The 20,718-nt window shown below is 39.5% G+C and overlaps 1 protein-coding gene across 7 annotated transcripts in view; it reads right to left on the reverse strand.

Annotated features, from left to right (window-relative positions):
- LOC102245826 (transducin-like enhancer protein 4) overlaps window positions 1–20,718 on the reverse strand; it is a 166,617-nt gene that overhangs the window by 64,012 nt on the left and 81,887 nt on the right. For 4 of the 7 annotated variants that reach the window (XM_005868292.2, XM_014541260.1, XM_014541262.1 and 1 more), the window contains 2 exons: window positions 8,639–8,843; window positions 7,372–7,388 (listed from right to left, as the gene is read on the reverse strand). In XM_005868292.2, the coding sequence (XP_005868354.2) occupies window positions 7,372–7,388; window positions 8,639–8,843 (222 nt within the window). The remainder of the gene's footprint in view (window positions 1–7,371; window positions 7,389–8,638; window positions 8,844–20,718) is intronic. The other 3 variants (XM_014541261.1, XM_005868293.2, XM_014541259.1) reach the window with 1 other exon arrangement.

The following is a 20,718-nucleotide window of genomic DNA, read 5'->3' on the forward strand; positions in this document are numbered from 1 at the left end:
CACTTACAATACTTAAGCCATTTTAATGTCCATCTCACTGCCTGCAATTCAGTCAAGGAGAGGGTGGGAAAGGACAGGAAAGAGTAAGGTTTTCATGAGCATTCAAATGGTTGAAGAGGCGACAGAATATTAAGCAGTGTGAGGGAAGACAGGCAGACTGTGCTGTGCTTGAGTGGATTGTGTGTGTGTGTGTGTGTGTGTGTGTGTGTGTGTGTGTGCGCGTGTGCGCGCGCGTGCGTGTTTTGTTGTTGTTGTTTTCCTGTTTCTCAGGAAGCAAAACTGGAGGCCTCACAGAACCTGGGGGAGGGGGGACTTGGCCACTAATTACAACTATTACACATAAACACAAATTAAAGTTCTAATACTAGTATTTGAAGCTTAAAATGTTTTTTAAAGCAGTATAATTTATTACATACAGAAATAAATGGATTGGTTCTGCATAATGAATCTGATCAACTTAAAGTAATACTTTATTCAATATTTAGATCATTTCCAAGATTTAAAGTTTTGATTTGTCATATCTAAGAGCATTATTTAATCTTGAAATATGATTTTATTACTTTCACTTAAGAGCAAGTTTATTTAAAAGAATTACACACAAAGTATTACTTAGCAAACTTCTTTCTAGCCCTCTTTCATGAAGCCGGAATTCTGTTCAATCCCGTCCCAAAGCAGTTGCCATGTAATAATTAGATATGACTCCTCTTCATGTCCAAAATTATAAACTTTGCTAGTAGTTGCCCCCAAGTATAGAATCTTTAACCCAGAATTACTTTAAATCACTGTATAACAAAATATTTAAGTTGGATAGAGGTAGATTTAAGAATGCAAGAAATGAGAGTAATACACTTCCCCCTGGGTGATTTTATGGTTTTCCCAGAATGGTTTATGGGAAAATGTTAGTATAAGAATACAGAAAAGGTGAACAATTATTTGGAAGAATTATCTACATTTTGAGAAGCAAATGTGAAAATCATGTGCTAGTTATATAAAACTTTATGGTGTAGTATTTTTGCAAGAGATGAAATGCATTCTAATTAAGAAAATTAAAGACACTGGACATCAGGATGAAAATGTTTGTTATAACTAAGAGGGTTCATTTATGGAGGAAAAGAATTAAACCACCCTTGCCAAAAATCAGCTTGAAAAGGCAGACCCCACAACCAGCCCACCGTTAATTAATATTTGTTCTGCTTTGGTGACTCCTACAAGAGGGCACAACAAACAAGCATGTCTCCCCCTATCATGCTCACCACATGCAGACTGGCTGTGCCCTAAATATATTTATTCATCTGTTGGACAAACAATTACAACATATTTTCTGGAATTAAAGCACCTGTTACATTTCACAAACCTTACACACCCAGAGGCAGGTATCAATTAATACTGAAAAAGTACTGCATCATAAACCCATAGAATAAAACTTCCTGATTGTTCTTTGATAAGGTAAAGTAAAATACATGGTAGAAACAAATGTCTCGACAAACAATTAAAAAGCAACAGTAGTACCGAAACATTGAACTTCAAATTACCAGTTAAATATTAAATGCTTAAAAGGCATAATTTAAACCACTAAACTATTCCCCTACAACCCAACACCCAAAATAAAATATAATCACCGTTGTGTTTATTTGGCTAATAATATGGCTAATTTTATTGCTGAAACATATCCTTTGGTATAGGTTTTTATTGTAAATTTCATTTCTAGGATAGGGTTGAATGACATAAGAAAATATCCACATTCCAAATGCGTAGAGTAGTAGTTTCGAGATACAGGAAGTTAAGTGACTTGCCCATTGACACACAGCTTGCCTAGAGGGGGAGAGAGGATATCTAGCACAGAGTCGGGGTTTTCCTAATTCTATTACAATTCCTTTCTCAAATTAATCCTTGATTTGTCCTATGAACTTCCACAAAGAAGTTTGATTCTTGCCCTCAAGGAGCTAAAAATTTAGTGGGAAAGAACTTTACTCTGTGGGAAACAGGCATCAGGGACACCACCTACAAGGAAATAATTTTACTTAATATATTTTAAAAACACTACTTAAAAATGTACTTGAAAGTATATCTTAATACTTATGTTTGGAAAGTGGAGTTGAATTTTAAGCACATCACAGTCTGTATTTAAAGTTTAAAGGATGCAAAAAGAATTCTATTTATTGATGATCAGCATACATTTCTAGATATTTTACTCCCTTAATTACTGGTAAACTTCATTAAACTGTTCATCACTAACATGTACATACAAATCTAGACTTAGTTTTTCTACCAACATGGCCATCCATCTTCTACTGGCTCCCCTTTCCTCAAGTGGTTTCTTCTCTGGTATTCTCCCACACAGTACATGCCAAGGGGTAAACATCTTAAAGGCACCTCTTTTCAGACTGATATTCCTCTGAGACAGGAAAAATGGGGGTGGTGGACCAAGTCACACAGGTCACACAAGATCCTGACTATAACCCTGACCATTAAGTCTGGATTTACAAAGAGAAGAGACAAAAAGATGTAATCATTCTGTTAATTCAGACTAAAAACCCACTTTCACCTGTAACACCAACTAACAGCAGCATAAGTTCTTTTTTGGTCTGAAGCATACATATGCTTCAATTTGAACAGAAAAACAGCTCTAGTCTAATTTCCCACTGATAAACCTTTATTGCCAACAGAAAATAAGTGAAAGAGACAAGAATAAAAGCAATGCATGATGGTTTAGTCATCTACATAGAATATACACCAAAATATAGCTGGGGTTGAATAAACAGGCATTGCCTTATAACAAGTAATGAATGGATCATTATGAAAACACTTAAAAATAAAGAATCCACAGAGGAGGAGAAAAAGCTTAGCATATACACTCACAGAAAAGTATTCAGCTTAAAAAATAACTGTATACAGGTTGGGGCAAAAGTAGGTTTACTGTTGTGAGTATGTAAAACAGTTTATTCTTGAATTATTTATTAATTATTGTATTATTTTCCCTACAAACAACTGTAACCCTACTTTTGCCCCACTCTGTATATTAATTTTTTAAAGTACACAATTCATACTTAGCCTAGCAAAAATTGCAAAAACTATAAAGTTCAATATTGGAGGATCGTGTGGAAACATACTCAAGTGCTGGTGGCATGTTAAAATGGTAGTGTTTCTGGAGGATAAATTTGGCAATGTATAAGTCACTAAAAATGATCATACTATTTGATGACCATATAGCATTTGGGGGAAGATATTCCAATGAAATAATAAAAATAATACCACTTAGAGGTAAGGAAGGTACTAATGCAAAATTTTACAAATAGAACATGGCAAATCCCTCATAGACCTGACTTGAGGAGATTACTGTGTTCAGGAGGACCATGTAGATACTACATATAAAGGTCTTATGAAGTAATAAACCATACAAGATAATACCAAGTTGGGAGAGGCCATAGGGGTAATCAATAGCTGGTGATAGTGAATTTTGCTCTTTATATTCAAGCTGGTCTTGATTTTGGTGCCTATTTTTTGCTTGAAGGTATTAGAACTGTCAGACATTTGGAAGGGGGTGGATAATTAGACTAATTTCTCAACTTCAAATTCGTACTGAGATTTAGGCAATTTGTCCTTCACAGCTCTGAATCATCACCCTCATTCCAGCCACTCAGATGAAAACTGACAGTGATGTGAGGAAACTAATGACTCCTTCATGAGCTGGAACCTCAAGCAACTGGGAAGCAATTGGCAGCATGTGGGAATGTCCTCTCTGTCACCACTTGTAGCCAACCAACTTCTACCTCTCAGCCCTCAGTAGGAGTGATGGGCAGGAGGAAGGGGAAAGACCCATCACCTCAGAACATACTTCCTTGGTTTTCACTTATGCTTTTTCATGGGATGGATGAGAGAAATGGTTTTAAACACTCTAGAAGGCTATGAGAAGCCCCCACCCAGAAAAGAGAAATGGGAACCTATTTGGAGGCTTTTTAGAGGTTTGGGCTTTCTACCCTACCACTAAGCATGAGAGTGGATAATGGTCTGTTTCTTGCTATTTTAAGCTCCCAAATCTGGGGTTTACTGTTGGGCACATGGAGTCACTGGATAGCCAAGTGACAAGCGGGTGTCAACAACCCTAGAACATACACCGTTCTGGTTTCTTATCACCAAATAAGTTGATTCTTGGGCTCCTACAGTGCTTTGTCCTTTAGGTCCATATTTACATTCACCACCAGTGTTGAAAAACTTCAGATACAGGCCTGCAAATAACAGGCTTAGGAATGAACCTGGCTACTGGAGATATATAGAAAACAAGATCAATAAAGCCAATAGCATGTGGTTTAGTGTCCACAGAACTTTTAAAAAAGAGGAAAAAGCTCAACGCTTTTAAAGGTGAATTTCTTTCATTTTATTTGACACCTAAAGGTAAAGCACTTTAATTACCTGAATCTTTACATTAACTTTAAATTTATATTTTATGAGCTATTGACATCTGCTCTGTTTAATAATCTGTAACATCAAGAAAACATTTTAAAGTGTCTTTCACAATTAAACGTATCCACAACCTTGTATAAATCAAAATTTTGCTACCATATCAAAATGTTACACTGGGGCTGTATAACACTACCCACATCCTCATTACATGCAACACTAATTACTACCAGCAGATTCAGAATTTTCTGCACATTACAGGCTTTTAGAGGAGCTATAAAAAATTTCAGGCACCATTAATTTAAATTTGTATTGAAATTTCCTTTTGACAGATGGCCAAAAATTACTTATTATTTAGAGTACCAGAGCTGCCTGTTTGCACATTAGAAGAGGAAAGGGAAAAATTAAAAGCAAGAAGGAAATTTATGTCACATTCATTACCTGTTAAATGTTAAGGAGCATTATCCTGCATGAATAAATTATTCCATACAAGCCTGACTCCAGCTGCAGGCAACTGGCACGCTCTGGCTGATACAAACCATCTCAAGTCACACAGCAGACAATCATAAAAAGCCCCTCTTAACCAGGAACCACTTACAGGATGAGAACGATGGATGGAACAAGCAACTAACTGCTCTCTGAGCATCACAGAACACAGTTCAGAAAATTAGCAAACTATTTCACCTTGCAAAGCCATAGGCCAGCCCTGAATGGTACTCGATGACTTGAAATTTGGGAAGGATACCCTCCTCCCCCAATCTATTTGTGGCTACCATTCCATAACAAATCAAGAAAAATCATCCACCTCTATTTCCTTTATGTTTTCCCCCTTGCTTCTAGCCATTTAGAAACTCACTCCCAGACTCATACTGAATGATTATAGATGATTTCAAAATACACCCTACTCTAATGTGAGAAAATATCAAATGTAATTGACACAAAAGTGTGCACTGGAGTGTAAATATTTTCACAGTCTTCTGCGAGTGGGGCAGGAGAGAAGGCTTTTGTTTAGTTTACTGGCCTGCCTAAAGGTATGTATCCTATATAATAAAAGGGTAATATGCAAATTGACCCTAACAGCAGAACGACTGGGAATAACTGGTCACTATGACACACACTGACCACCAGGGTGAAGATGCTCAATGCAGGAGCTTCCCCCTGGTGGTCAGTGCGCTCCCACAGGGGGAGCTCTGCTCAGCCACAAGCCAGGCTGACGGCTGCCAGTACAGAGGTGGTGGTGGGAGCCTCTCCCGCCTCCTCAGCAGCACTAAGGATGTCTGACTGCAGCTAGGCCTGCTCCCTGCTGGCAAGTGGACATCCCCCGAGGGCTCCCGGGCTACCAGAGGGATGTCTGACTGCCAGCTTAGGCCCAATTCCCCGGGGAGTGGGACTAAGCAAGCAGGTGGTCATTCCCCGAGGGGTCCCAGACTGCGAGAGGGCACAGGCCAGGCTGAGGGACTCCCCCAAGTGCATAAATTTTTGTGCACCGGGCCTCTAGTTTATCATAAAAAGGCAGGCACTGTTTATATTATGGCTTCAGAATAACTAGACAGGCGTTCCAATGGCTGCTACCAGCTAATCCTGGTCAGTGCATATACTTACTACAGCCTAAGCACACATGGGTGGAACACTTACTATAGTCTAAGAATGCTTTTAAATCTAGGTATTGATATGTATATTATATGACAAAATACAACTGTAAATGCATTAATTAAATAATTCAATGTGTGTTCTAATTGTAAATGTTGACATTTCTATGGGTGGGCAGATGCCTTTTCAAATTACAAAGATTCTCAAAGGGTAAAAGACATTAATTTTTATTTTCCATTATTTAAGGCCTTTGGCAAAAACCCTACTTCCCTTTGATTGAATAAGGACAGAAATAAAGAGGCATTCCAAGTGATAGCACAGGTGGCTCTAGGGAAGATTTTAGTCTTCATACAGAACTTCACTGCCTGTGCTCCCAAACATTCAACTGTGAAATACAAGCAAAGTAACTGACAGCATCTGTACTTTGGCCATCGCTTGAGAACTGTCCTGTCCTTCCTAATTTACACAGAACACAATGGCATACACAATACAATTATACATAATCAGTACCATATTTATATTGCGCCTGGCTCAAAAGTGATCAAGCAATTTTCATCTTATTTTACTCATTTCCTGCCATGGTAGCCTGTTTTTCTTATGTGCTTACTATATAAAATCAGGGATCCTTAGCATATCTTATTCTGGTATTACACAAGCATATCCAAAGCATTAGGCCCTCGATACTTTTCCATTCCTGAAAACTTGTTTTCAGAGAGAGAGAAGGCAAATAAGACAGATGCAAAACTTAAGGAGAATAACTTCCTATACTGGAAACCAAGATGTTATTGAATTAAAAAAAAAAAAAACATACAAAAAACTAGAGGCCCAGTACACGAAATTTGTGCAAGGGGGTTGCCTCGCAGCCATGGCTTCATCCGGAAGGTCTTTCGGCTGTCTGGTCTAATCAGCATATTAGGCTTTTATTATTATAGATTATCTCTGGTGAAGAAAAATTTTAAACAAATGTTTTGATAAGGAGTTTTGTAGGATGAAATTTTTTCCCAAAATATGAGACTAATGCGTATTTCCTTATAAACTAATTTATTTACTTCATTTCCTTATTATTTATCTTATATCCAAAATCTGAAGAAAAACAGTTCTTCCATTTGTTTGCTTTTCACATGTCAAGACATAAAAAAATGAGCAATGTAAGCCAGATCTCATAATTCAATCTTGGTATACAAATCTAATTCTGATAGAGAAATGGAACTAATATTTTCAAAAATTTTAACCACACAACTGAAAGTAATCCAAAAATGCAGCTAACCACTATTTGGTAAGGCCCACCAAATCATTCTCTAAATTTCGAATCCATTACTCACTATACTCAGATCACTCTGAGCCCCTTACAACTATTCCTTCGCCTGTGAATTTGAGTCCTACCTTGATGGAGTCTCTGTCTACAGGCAAAACAGCAACAACACACGTAGATCAAGTGGTGGGAAGAAGAAAAAAGGAAAAGAACTAGTTAGTTTACATAAAAGCATACATTTATCAAACCTGAACACTGCTAAATCATAAATGACAGAGATGTCAACTTTGCGGTAAAGTTAATTATTAATACTACTCAACCAGATTCACAAAAGCCAATCTACCTTTAACACAATTTCGGAAACTAAAGCTGGATATTCCTATTCATATTCTTATCAACTTCCCCGCTTATAAAAGTGTTTACAATCATGCCTTAACTCAGAACCATAACAGTAAGATAACTGGATGACAAATATTGCAGTGCTTCTAACATCAGAGATGGGAAATTTATTTCATGTGATAAATATCATTTACCCAGGATTATAATTCATGGTAATGACATTGCAACAGGAGTAGGTAAAAGGTTTTAATTATGAACCACACCCTTCCAACCAATGAACCATCCTGGTGCTAAAAGTTAATTCCCACAAAGGAAGGCTGGGAGAGACCTTTTCATTTGCTTTTCTGCCATTAACTAAAAAAAAATTATTAGTAAGCACCATACAAACATACAGTCACATCAAAAGGTCTCTGCACCATCATCTACTTTAGTGTAGAGAGAAAACCAACCTAAAGGAGCAGAACTGGCCTTTAAATCAATTATGCTGCACAAATAATTGTGTTTTTATAGAAAGAAAGGAGTTAATTTCATGCTTGTAATCAGACTGGATGAGAAAGGTAGTTAAACCAACAGATTCACTAATTTGGGCTGTATTTCCTCAATTACTCAGACTACTAAAATTGTTTTCATACCTGTGAGATTTTTACTGTACTATATAGGCTGATCTGATTCATAAATAATAATTGATTCTGTCAAACAATAAAGTGAGCCTTTATCAGCAAGTCTTTCCCCAAAATAGATTTGGTGAAAATTAGCTATTAATGACACTCACTATTTCAAACACAGAGCACTGTGGAATTTCATTATTGATTTAGACTCAGGGAACCTAGGAGATAGTAGCAAGGGATCAAAGGTAATAACTAGGAAACAGAAGCCCTTACCTAGGAGGAGTGCCGTTAACTCTTGCCAACCACTAGGGTATCTTTTGGCAAAAGACTGCTTCCAATAATTAATTTACCTTCCAGCAGAAATCCTTTGTTTAGTCAATGGTAAAATTAAATCCAGAGAGAAACAGAATAAACAATGGCATGAGCAGCAGGTAGGTAATGTCAGGCTCACCTCTTTGGTGATCATTGTCATGGTGCTTCTTCTCATCTTTAATTGGAAGGTGAGACTGGCCTCCCAGGGCACTGGAGAGGGCCAGAAGGCCAGCACTGCTACCAATGGGTGGAATGGCAGGAGGCGGCAGCCCCGAAGGGTGTGGGGTCAGAGGAACAGGCAGACCATGTCCATGTGATAAATGCTGGGCCTGGAGTTGTTGCTGCTGTGAGAAATGAGACAAAGATATTGAACTTGTTCCCTAATTCTGCACCTGCCCCCACCCAAATAAAAGGAGAGAAGACATACGATAAGATCATGGAAAACTCAGCACCCATGAAGGAAAGATTTAACCTTTATATATATATTCAAAAGAGGAGGGAGGAAGATGTTTAATGGAGAAATGTTGTCTTTTGATTAGATCTGAGGATTTTGCAATGCACTGTAAATAACTTAATTTTTAAATAGTGAAATTATCTAAGTAACTTTTAATAGCCAAAATTCAGCTTCCTTTAATAAAGCATCTGTATTTTGTTCTCCAAAACATAAGGCCGCACCATCATGCATTTCTAATCAAAACATATACGTGACTAACTGTTAAAGCAGTTATGTTGAACAAAAAAGCTGAAAACTGAGAAAATTAGTGTTAAACAGTTCTCCCAGAATCACTGCACAGCATGCAGTGCGAGTTAATTTGAAAGAGAAAACCTGAATTAACAACCCAGAGAAGGAAACTGGTTGCAGCCACCGTTTTAAGCCCCTTTAAGTGTCCTCAGCGGTACTTGAGCAAATTACTAAAGAAAATCTAATGTAGCAAGGCTTGGGTCCTCCTGTAGGCTTGCTCAATAATGCTGAAATAATTGGGCACTCTGTGCACGTTTAGTGATGCTCGAATGAAAAGCTAGAGCCTGCCCTTGTACGCTTCCCCGGCAGCCGCCTCTGTGTTGTGACAGGTTTATCTGAGTGGGACTGTGAGGCATGCACCAGTAACTGTGCTGACAAGAGTTTAAAGTCATTTTTACCAGCACACTGGCAACACACGGAGAAAGCCCTCGAGAGGCTGGAATGGGAGTGCTTGACCTCAGCAGAGGCCGCATCTAGATTGAGGCTGCATCAAGCTTGGCTGTGGGCAGGCCTTGCTGCCTCTTCTAGTGGAAAGGGGGAGGGGAGAGATGACAGGAGGATGTTGAGTTAATACGTCCCTCAACAGAAATCCCTTCAACTTGAGACCCTGCTTAACAATATTCTATGAGAACAAGTGCTGAGAAATTCTCTAACTTCTGTAGTGATTACATTTTAACTAATGCCTTTAAATAAATGACCTGCCAGGGCCATCCTATGATAGCCCAATAGTCTTTTCTATAATTTTCCAAGCAGAATTCCAAAAAATAGCTTATCAAAAATATGTAGGGTGGAAAATTCTGCCTCCCTTCACTGGTAAGAAGGATCCTGAAATGCGTTTATTTTTAAAGAAAGTACTTCAAAGAAAAAAATAAGAATTTTTTTCTGCTCCCAAAATTACTTCTATTTCCTTCCTCTTCCCCTCTATTTGGCTTCCTGTGTCCGACTATAAAAGTGAAAGCATAGCACTAATTACTAGCTCTTTTCTCCAAGTGACCTGCACCTATATTCTGGCTTCGTGCACTTAAAATACTGTAGTAAGGTACTAACACTTCTAAGGCAAGTTGACATACATAAGATGGAAAAATCAGTGCCATGATCCAGATACTCCACCCAGCCATGCCCACACCCAAGTACTGCCAAAGCAGTAACTAGCTGTCTAGTTCAAAATAATGTATTTCTTCATTTGTGTGGCCAAAATCATGTTCGTAATTCTTTATGTACTGTTATTTAGTTGTGACCAGAAAGTATGAGCGCACAATCACATTTTCTAATTGTGTTGAAAATAATGCCTATGAAGAAAACAAGGCCTTCAGGTAAATATATGGCAAATTTATTTCAAGACCTTGTTCAAGTGAAATTGCCAGAAAATTGCTCCAATTCTTTTTCTCCTCTAAATCCCCTAATACTTTACTTTGTGTGTACAGGCTGAGCACATAGCTACTTTCTATCTCAGACCAGAATGCAATTGGCAAGCATTTATTAAGAGCCAGCATATATGTCTCTCTGATCATCTTTCCTAGACTCTAAAGCTCTGTGAGAACCTACATCTGACACAAACCTTAGATGACTAAAGAGCACTAAGACACTCATATAATATCTGAGCTATTTAAAAAGATACGTATATTTCTTTAGACATCAAAAAACAAACCTGCAGCCAAAAGCAACACCTTCAGAGATGCAGGTGTTTCACTTTTATTCTTTTCTTATAGCACAAAAAGGAGGCACCAACATTCCCATTTTTCCATCCGACCAGAAACTTTTCAAAGGCAGAAACTATACCCCTATTCTGTCAGTTGCACATGCCATTCATAGTGAAGACTTCCTGGGATCCTCACTTGTGCTCTATTCTACCTCCAAAGAGCTCTAACACTACCTTACCCTCTTCTGCCCTATGCCTTAGAGGAGGCGGCCCCCCTTTCCCGCCAAGGCTGACCCTCACCAGCACAAGGGAATCATCTTTCCCCCTCCTTGTCTCATTGCTCCATCAGTTCATCTCTCTCCCCCATCTTCACTGTTCTGCCACTGATTGTGCCCTTCTGCTTGCAAGCTTAATGCCAGGGTACCTAACATTTTGCTTAAGATGAACTGCCTATCTAATGCCAAAAGAACTTGAGGTAGCATTTTTTTTCAGGAGGGGAAAAAACTATATTTTAATGACATTTTGTGTCCTCCATTGCCCCTAACAGTGCCTTACACATTAATTGGCACATAAATATTTTTAAATTTAATTAAAATAACCTTCTTTTGCCCTCTTCAGCTTCTGCCACCACCAGGGCAGCTCTGCAACTCTCTGACTGCGCCCCTTACATCTCCTTCTGGGCTTTTCCTTCTCCCGCTCACTAAAGGGGAAGAGTCCTAAATCTTTTGCTCCTCTTCCATGCTCCAGTATCTCTGGTCTAGTTTCTTGCCAAACAGTTCCACTTGGCAGTCCAGCATTTTCTGGAAATGAAAATGTTTAACACAAATTCCCTAAGTAACTTCCACTGGGTCAAGATATCTATCAGTCACCATCAATTCATTTTTCCTCTGTGCTCCTCTATTCATAAATACCAACTCCTGTCCATTCTCAAATAACCTTTTATTTCTACTGCCACCACACTAGTCAGACCCTTATCACCCCATACTTTGATTACCACAAGTCTCCATTAGCTCATTTCCATTCCAATCCTGCATTATCATGGGCAATTTCTTTTTCAAAATTCATGTCATCTTTCCTCTCTTAGAACAACCTCTCCATTACTTATCTGAATTAAGCTGCACTCATCGATCTCAGCTCAGCTTATGTTTCATCTGTTCTGCAAAGGCTTTTCCAAATACCCCAAGTGTCTTACAGGGCTCCTGGTACCATTCACTGATACAGTCTGCCTTTTAAAGGCACAGTTATCCATCTTTTTATGAACAAGAAGACCTGACTTGCCAGTAAGATTGCAAGACTCTGGAATGAAGAGACCAGTATCAGGCCTCTTTGCACTCCTGGCACCTAGAGCACCACTATTTAGTCATACGAATATGTATTTAAAGCATTTGATGAATTAAATTTCTACTAAATATGAAGAGTTCCTATATACCTTTTACCCAGCATCCACTAATGTTATCATCTTATATGAACATATGTTAATTTTTTAGTTTTGATAAAAATCTAAGTACATTACTATTAATCAGACTATAAACTTTCTTCAGAGTTCCCCAGTTTTTCCACTAATATCATGATCCAGGATGTTATACTGCATTTAGAGAGGTTCTGATTTTTCCCTTGTTATCATTCCAAAATAATAAAGCCATTTTCAAGATTTTATGAATGGCAATATCCACATTATAGTCAAATTGCTTAGCAGAATACTCCTTGAGCTTAGGTGAGAAATAAATTGAGAGTTGGCTACCATAAACCTATTTTACAAATCATCCATTATACATTAAAAATATCAAATAAACAAAAGCACACTCAGTAGAGAGTCCTATAGAAAAGAGCAATTTTTATCATATAAAATTATAAGATTAAATAAGTCACCAAAGGCATATGACAAAAATTAAGAGAAATATACTGAAATACTATAGTAGGTTTTAAAATGTTTACATCAGTGAAACAGACCACTTTCTGTATTCAGTGGTCATTTTTAAGCTTCTTTGTAAGTTTTCCCCTTAGAAACTACCTTAGCAGTAGAGTGGCAGATGTACTTATAATTGATAATGACTCCCAATTAGTCAGTACAACCAATGTATTAGAGGCAATCTATATATATAAAAGGCTAATATGCAAAGTGTCCCCTTGGGAATTTGACCAGGGAGTTCGATCACTTGCTATGACATGCACTGACAAACCAGGGGGCGGCGCAGAACAAAGGAAGGCCCTGGCTGGCAGCTGGACAGCCCTGATTGCTGCATGAGACCCTACCGGTGCACAAATTTCATGCACCGGGCCTCTAGTCTTTAAATAAAAACATTAATGTCACCAACAGCTAACCTGAATTTCACCCTTTCCTCTATCCTATCAGTTAGGGGCAATCGGGCCAGCAGGGGAGCAGTTAGGCATTGATCAGGCTGGCAAGCAGAAGCGGTTAGGGGCAATCAGGCAGGCAGGCGAGCGGTTGGGAGTCAGCAGTCCTGAATTGTGAGAATAAAAGAGTAATATGCAAAATGACCATCACTCCAACACACAAGATGGCCGGCAGGGGAGGGCAGCTGGGGGTGACCAGGCTGGCAAGGGAGGGCAGTTGGGGGCGATCAGGCCGGCAGGGCAGCAGTTAGGCATCGATCAGGCTGGCAGGGGAGTGGTTAGGGGGTGATCAGGTTGGCAGGCAGAAGCAGTTAGGGGCAATCAGGCAGGCAGGCAGGCAGGCGAGTGGTTGGGAGCCAGCAATCCTGGATTGTGAGAAGGATGTCCGACTGCCCGGTGGGATCGGGCCTAAATGGGCAGTCGGACATCGCTCAAGGGGTCCCAGATTGGAGAGGGTGCAGGCTGGGCTGAGGGACACACACCACCCCCCCCCCGCCCACGAATTTCGTGCACTGGGCCTCTAGTCTATAATAATAATCTATAATAATAAAAGCGTAATATGCTTATTAGACCAGTTGTCCTTCTGGACAAAGCCAGGGCTGCGAGGAAAGCCCGGGTCCCGGGTGCCTGTCGGCGGCTGGAGGGAAGCTGGTGCAGGCAGCCGGGGCAAGGAAGGCCTACTGTTGCACAAATTTCATGCATCGGGCCTCCAGTTTTAAATAAATGGCTTTAACTTGTCAAATTTAAAACAAAACACAAGAATTCAATATATTTTAAAAATCTCTATCAAGTCTTCTCAACAACAGAGAGCAACTCAAAGCAGACTCCCTGGAAACAGAGTCAGATCTCTGTGGATATTGTTCAAGGAACTGAGAAGAGTGTCACCTCAGGGACTGTAGTACAACACAGGAAAAGCTTGCTCACTTTTCCCTAGAGTTTTCCCCCGTCCTCTGATCTCTGCCTCTGCCCCATCAGTGTTAATTATGGAGTAATTAACCTGCAAAGGTTTACTACTTTATCCTCTAGTCACACTCACACTAAGAAATACAGACGAAGGAAAGGAAAAGGATAAGAGGACTGATTTGTTACTAAAATAATTTAAGATAAATCCTCACTCACGATAATTATAATTCTGCAGTTTAAAAAGTTTGACTTCAGAAGAAAAAAATCAAAACGATCAAGCCAAAGAATCAAAGAGGAGGGCACAGACCAATTAAATATTTAAATAAAATACACTCTATGTAAACAAAATTGAGAAACTAGGCAGAAGTTTTCTTTCTACCATGCTGCATTTCTTCTACACTATCAACAGCAGAAGAAACCTTAAAATCTTGCTTAGATGCAATGATACCTGGTAGCAATGAGAACACTTAGTGCCATATCTTAGTTGCTTAAAAAAAAAAAGGCGAGCAAGAAAGTAGTCTAATGAGGAGTGACAAATAGGACAATGAACAAAATAGGAGTATTCATTGGCAAAACTTGAGACAATATAAGCATCATAAAGAATAATAACTGTAATAGATTATAACACCTTTTTAACAAGTTTCCAGGACTGAGCTGCTTTAGCAAATTAATCAAACCAAAGAAGGGGGTTGTTGGCAGCGCAGATGACAACCTGGACTTGAAACTGTCATCTGAAGTAGGGTGGGGAGCTCTGTCATAGGGCTAAGCCCTGAACTTGTGGGGTCTAATACTATCGCCAGATAGCATCAGGATTGAGGTGAATTGTAGGGTACTCAGATAGTGTCAGAGAATAGCTTGGTGGTGTGGGAAAACCACCCCCACATTGGAATTGGGTGCAGGATTTTACAGTCCAACACCAGCCCATGTGAGGCCCAAGATAAAGTCATGGGAGATCTATCAGCATCGAGAATGGAGCACAAGTCCCTACCATCCAGTCCAGTGGTGTACTGGCTACACCATCAGGACCTTGCCTAACTAGCGAGGTCTTACCGTAAGAGGTAAGCAATCATTTATTCATGAGAATCAATAGAGACAGCCACTCTGGGAAATGAGTTGAACTGCCACCTGAAGGATGAGAATGAGAGCACCTTGCAGAGAGCTGGGAGAAGAGAATCAGAGATGAGAGAAAAGCAGTTGCAAAGACCCAGAATAGGAAAGGCTCTGTAGCAACCAAGGAAGAAAAAGGAAGTCTGGTGGGAACCCAACGAGCAAGAGAAAGTGCGGTACAATGCAAATATAACGGAAATCAGATCATGGTTTCAGACTCACGTAAGAATACTGAGACCTTTAGGCTGTGGTGAGTTTTTTTTGGTTTTAAGTTAGACTTTTAGTTTGTAGTTACTAGTATAAACTGGATCATAATCATGTGTTGGCTATGTGTTACAAATATCTTCTCTCAGTTACTGACTTGTCTTTTTCTTTTCTTTAGGATATCTTTTGATAAACAGATGTTTTTCATTTTAACTGAGCAATATTAGCAATCTTTTTCTTATAGTTTAAGTTTCCTGTGACCCAGTAAGAAATCCTTTTCTACCCCAAGATAAAAAAGTTTTTTTTTCTTTTTCTGAAAAGGTTTTGCACATGAGACAAGTAGATCCAATTTCACTTTTAGCACAAAAATATCTATCCCCCTGGTACTATTTACTACTGTCCATCTTTCCCCACAACTGAGATGGTCCTTCTGACATTCGAATGGGCCTGTTTGGAGTACTTTATTTCACTAGCCGACATAAAGACTAGTAAGTCTTCAGCTGTGAGGAAGGCTGAACAGAGCCCCTCGAATGCTTTACCTTCCATAGTAGGAGGTAGGATCTGTTCTGCCTGCAAGAAAACACACCCCAAGCCTGCCTCAACACCTAACTTTGCTCAGAAGCTATTCTGAGGTTATTAGCTGAAACAAACCCAAAAGTAACCTCTGAGCTTTCAATCCCAATAGACAGCAGCTTAAACTGTCTTTCTCCCCTCAACAGTTTCTTCTCCCAGATATTACTGTGTCTACAAATTGCTTTGGGTCAACCCAGAAACACTCTGGGGAAATAAGTAAATAAACATACAACGTGACTGCCACTTTGCTTTGGGACCATAGTGGCACTGCCCTTATTGGTCACAGAAGACCATATGGGCCAAGATAAGCTATCCCCTTTTTTATGAATCTACCAAAGGGGAAAATGTATGAGAACCACAAAGAGCAGACTAGCTGTGGAGTAAAAAGGGTTCAACAAATGTGCCATTTTTAGTTTTTCTACAAAGTCTAGGGTGGGGGGAAAGGGTTTTGCTCTAAATTCTTGATAATTATTAGGTCAACATTGTTATTTAAGTTTGTAATATTACTACATCCCAAGAATTAGCTGTTATTCACAAGTAGGACAAAATTTTCTCAAGATGGAGAAATAGAGGCAGAGGAAAAGTACAGTATATCATATGGCAATGAAATAATTTCAAAAATATGCTGGCAATGCCTATGGTTCTAAACCAGGGGTCCTCAAACTTTTTAAACAGGGGGCCAGTTCACTGTCCCTCAGACCATTGGAGGGCTGGACTATAGTTTAAAAAAAAACTATGAACAAATTCCTATGCACACTGCACATATCTTATTTTGAAGTAAAAAAACAAAATGGGAACAAATACAATATTTGTATTTGCATGTGGCCCGCGGGCCGTAGTTTGAGGACCCCTGTTCTAAACCAATGATCCTTGATTGGCCTCTGGTGTGAGCCTTTTATTGTCCTCCCCTACCAGTCATCTCCCTCCCTCACTCACTGCTCCCTCATTCACCTGGTAACTGCTACCCCATTCTAACTCCCCCTGTCCGTTCATAACTTTATATAAACACTAGTGGCCCAGTACACGAAATTTGTGTGTGTGTGGGGGGGGGGAGGTTCCCTCAGCCCAGCCTGCACCCTCTCCAATCTGGGACCCCTCAGGAGATGTCCGACTGCCGGTTTAGGCCCGATACCTGTGGGATCGGGCCTAAACCGGCGGTCGGACATCCCCTAAGGGGTACCACCCGCCAGCCTGCTTGCCCCCAACTGCCCCTCCCCAGCCGGACTTCTCGCCCCCAACTGCTCTCCCCTCCTGGCTTAATCGCCCCTAACTGCCTCTGCCTCAGCTCCGCCACCATGGCTTTGTCCAGAAGGTCTCCCGGTCTAATTAGCATATTATCCTTTTTTAGTCTAGATGACTTATCCATCTATGTATTGTATATATCCTTCCCAAGAAACCATAAACACCAAAGAGGCAGGGGCCAGTTCTGAGTTGTCATTGAGCCCCAGAACTTTTAAGCAGTGATTTTCATCCTTTTTCATCTCATGGCACACATACATTACTAAAATTCTGTAGCACATCAAAAACTGTATTTTTTACCAATCACTTTTGATTCATTCACACTGGATGGCTATTGTCATTTTTTTTTATTTGACTAAAGGGAAAATAGGTAGGGCTTGACTAAGTAGTCAAGTATTGCACTGTTTTTAAATTCATGCAGTACACCAGTTAAAAATCGCTGCTTTAAAGGATGACTCCACGAACAGGAAACAAACAACCAAAAACAAGTAAACTGAAGGAATATTTGCTTGCATGTTTTTTCTTCTGATATGACTACATGAGCTGCTAGCTCCAATTATTTCTTTTTTTAAAAAAAAATATATTTTATTGATTTTTTGCAGAGAGGAAGGGAGAGAGATAGAGAGTTAGGAACACCGATGAGAGAGAAACATCAATCAGCTGCCTCCTGCACATCCCCCACTGGGGACGTGCCCACAACCCAGGTACATGCCCTTGACCAGAATCGAACCCAGGACCCTTCAGTCCGAAGGCCGACACTCTATCCACTGAGCCAAATCGGTTTCGGCATTTCTTCTTAATCTAAGCATAATCCCATGCAGTCATTATTATTCATTGTTAGTTAAAGCTTAAAAGTTTAATTTGGCTAACTTATTTTCCATAATACCTCTGACAGTATAAACAAAACATAGTTTTGTTGTGTGTGTGTGTGTGTGTGTGTGTGTGTGTGTGTGTGTGTGTGTGTGTGTTTTAACCTGTCAACAGTTCAAGAAACTCCCCAACCCCTGGGCAATATTTACAAACAAATTCAGTGTAAACTCAGGATTTACAGGCTTCTGAACCATCATCCAGTATTATCTCCTTATAATGCTATAGACAACTGTTTTCTGTCTACATGTACTCCACCAAATATTTTATTGTTTCACATCTAGATATTGTATAGTTCTAGTCCTGTAAAGCACAGGTTCAAACCTTTTTTTGACGTCATGGGAACCTTTATGATTCTAAGACCAAAATTTCTTCTCCAGAAAATGTGCACTGCTACCACCCCCATTCCCCCCCATAGACACTCAATTCTGCAAACATTTCAGGGAATTAATGGACAGCCTAACACCCAAGCATGAAATCTGAGAGGATTCACGGACCTAGGTTTAAAACGCCTGCCTTGCAGTGGTGTTTATGAAGACTCTTGATTCTTACATATGAGAGTGACAACACACAGGAAGAAACCTAGTATCATATGAGTCAAGGGTATCCAAGTGTACTATGGAACTAATATAATTCAGACAATTTATGCTAACCAATTAGTATGTGCATCAGGCACACCCAATTTCCATTTCCCTTGTTGAGCTCTGAACACTAAACACTGGGCAATCCTATTAGTGGATAGGAATGAAGAAACTACTGATCTTAGTGTAAAAGAAAAAAGAACAGGAGTTAAGGGAACAAAAAAAAAAGACAAGTGTTAGTGCATGAGCTCTGAAGTCTAAGTTTAGATCCCAGTTCTGCCACTTTGACCCTGTGTGGCCTTCAGAAAACTACTTATCCCCCCCTTCAGAGCCTTGGTGTCATTATTTGTAAAGCTGGGACAGGACAATTATCCTACCACCTTCCACATGGGGTTGATGTGAAGATTAAACAAAACAACACATGCAAATGCTTAGCACAGTATAGTACCTGACAAAAAGCAAGTATTCAATAAATATTTTCTATTTTTAGTTACCCATTTGTGGGTAAAAAATATAAGCCTGAGGATATGCCAAATCTAGAGAAATAACTGACAGGAAGGTCCCTAAGCTAAAAGAACAAAGGACTCCATAGTCATCAAAACAAATATGTTTACAAAACCATACAATGTCAGAAAACTAGATAGCACTTTAGAAACTATTAGCTCCATCCTTGAATTCTGCAGGCGAGAAAATGAAATCCCTAAGATCATACTGTAAGTGACACCCAGGATAGTGTATTTCCTACTAGTCCATGTTTTCTTTCAATCTTGGTTCAAAATTGTGGACAGAAAAATCCAAATGTGAAAATAGTTCAAATTAGAATATCTGTTCCTTTAATAAATACTTACTGGACATATCTTCATTAAATATTATAAACACAGTACTGCATGTGTATTGAACAAATAGTTACTGAGTATACACTGTACAAATATTTAATGAAATTAATGAGCTACATATTGTTCTAGGCACCATGGCTATAAAAGTGAACAAGATCTCACTTGCTAGTGAAGGGAAAGTGACACACACATCAATAAATGGTTAAGTGCCATACGGAAAATAAAACATGTTAATGGGACAGAGAGTGAACTGGGTGAAGGAGCTACTAAAGTCTGCCAGCCAGGGAAGTCCTTTCTCAGGAAGTTACATCTGAGCTGGGACTTTAAGGATGACATGAGGAAGACCATGTCAAGACACAGAGGATGAGTTTCTAGAGGTGGAATAGCTGATGCACACACCCTCAGTCAAGAGGGTGCCTGGGGTGACCCAGGGACAGGAGAAAACGGCCAACGTGGCTGAAGGGCAGTCAAGTGAAGAGAGAGAGTGGTGTGTGAAGTCAGGGAGGCAGGTGAAGGGTAGGTGCACACAGTCTTGAAGGCCGTGGTAAGAAACTTAAGCTTCATTCTAAGAAAAACGGGCAGCCATCAGCGAAAGGTTTTAAGCAGGGGAGCAACTGGATCTAATTTATATTTCAGAAAAAGATTACTCAGGTTGATGTGTGCAGAATAAAGTGCAGAAAACAAATGCACAAACAAGCCTCATAAGGAGGAGGTTACTAGAGACTAGAATAGGGTGTACCTGGGGCCAGGAGGAGATGGAAGATGTACTCACACTTGAGGGAACAGTTTGGGGTCAGAAGAGACACCATTTTTGACATAAGAGAAAGTTTTTCTATTGAGATTGGATTCTTTCCCATATGTCAGTCTCTAGGATACCAACAGTAAGAACCTGAAATCTGAGGAGTACTGGAAAGACGAAAAAAAACAGTAAAGTACTAAATAAGCACAAAATGTAATGGAAAATATCAATAATGAAAGCTACAGAATGCAAGACACATATCGTTGGCAAAAGAACACTCAGTTTAACGTAAGAGAATACAGTCCAGAAATGGACCCACATACATTGTCAATAGATTTTCAACAATGGTACAAAGGAAATTCAATAGAGAAAAGACAGTATATTTAAAAAATGATGCTGAACAACTGAACCAGATGTCCATCTGGAAAACGGCA

This window comes from Myotis brandtii, unplaced genomic scaffold, assembly GCF_000412655.1.
Source record: "Myotis brandtii unplaced genomic scaffold, ASM41265v1 scaffold266, whole genome shotgun sequence".
Taxonomy (NCBI): Eukaryota; Metazoa; Chordata; class Mammalia; order Chiroptera; family Vespertilionidae; genus Myotis; species Myotis brandtii.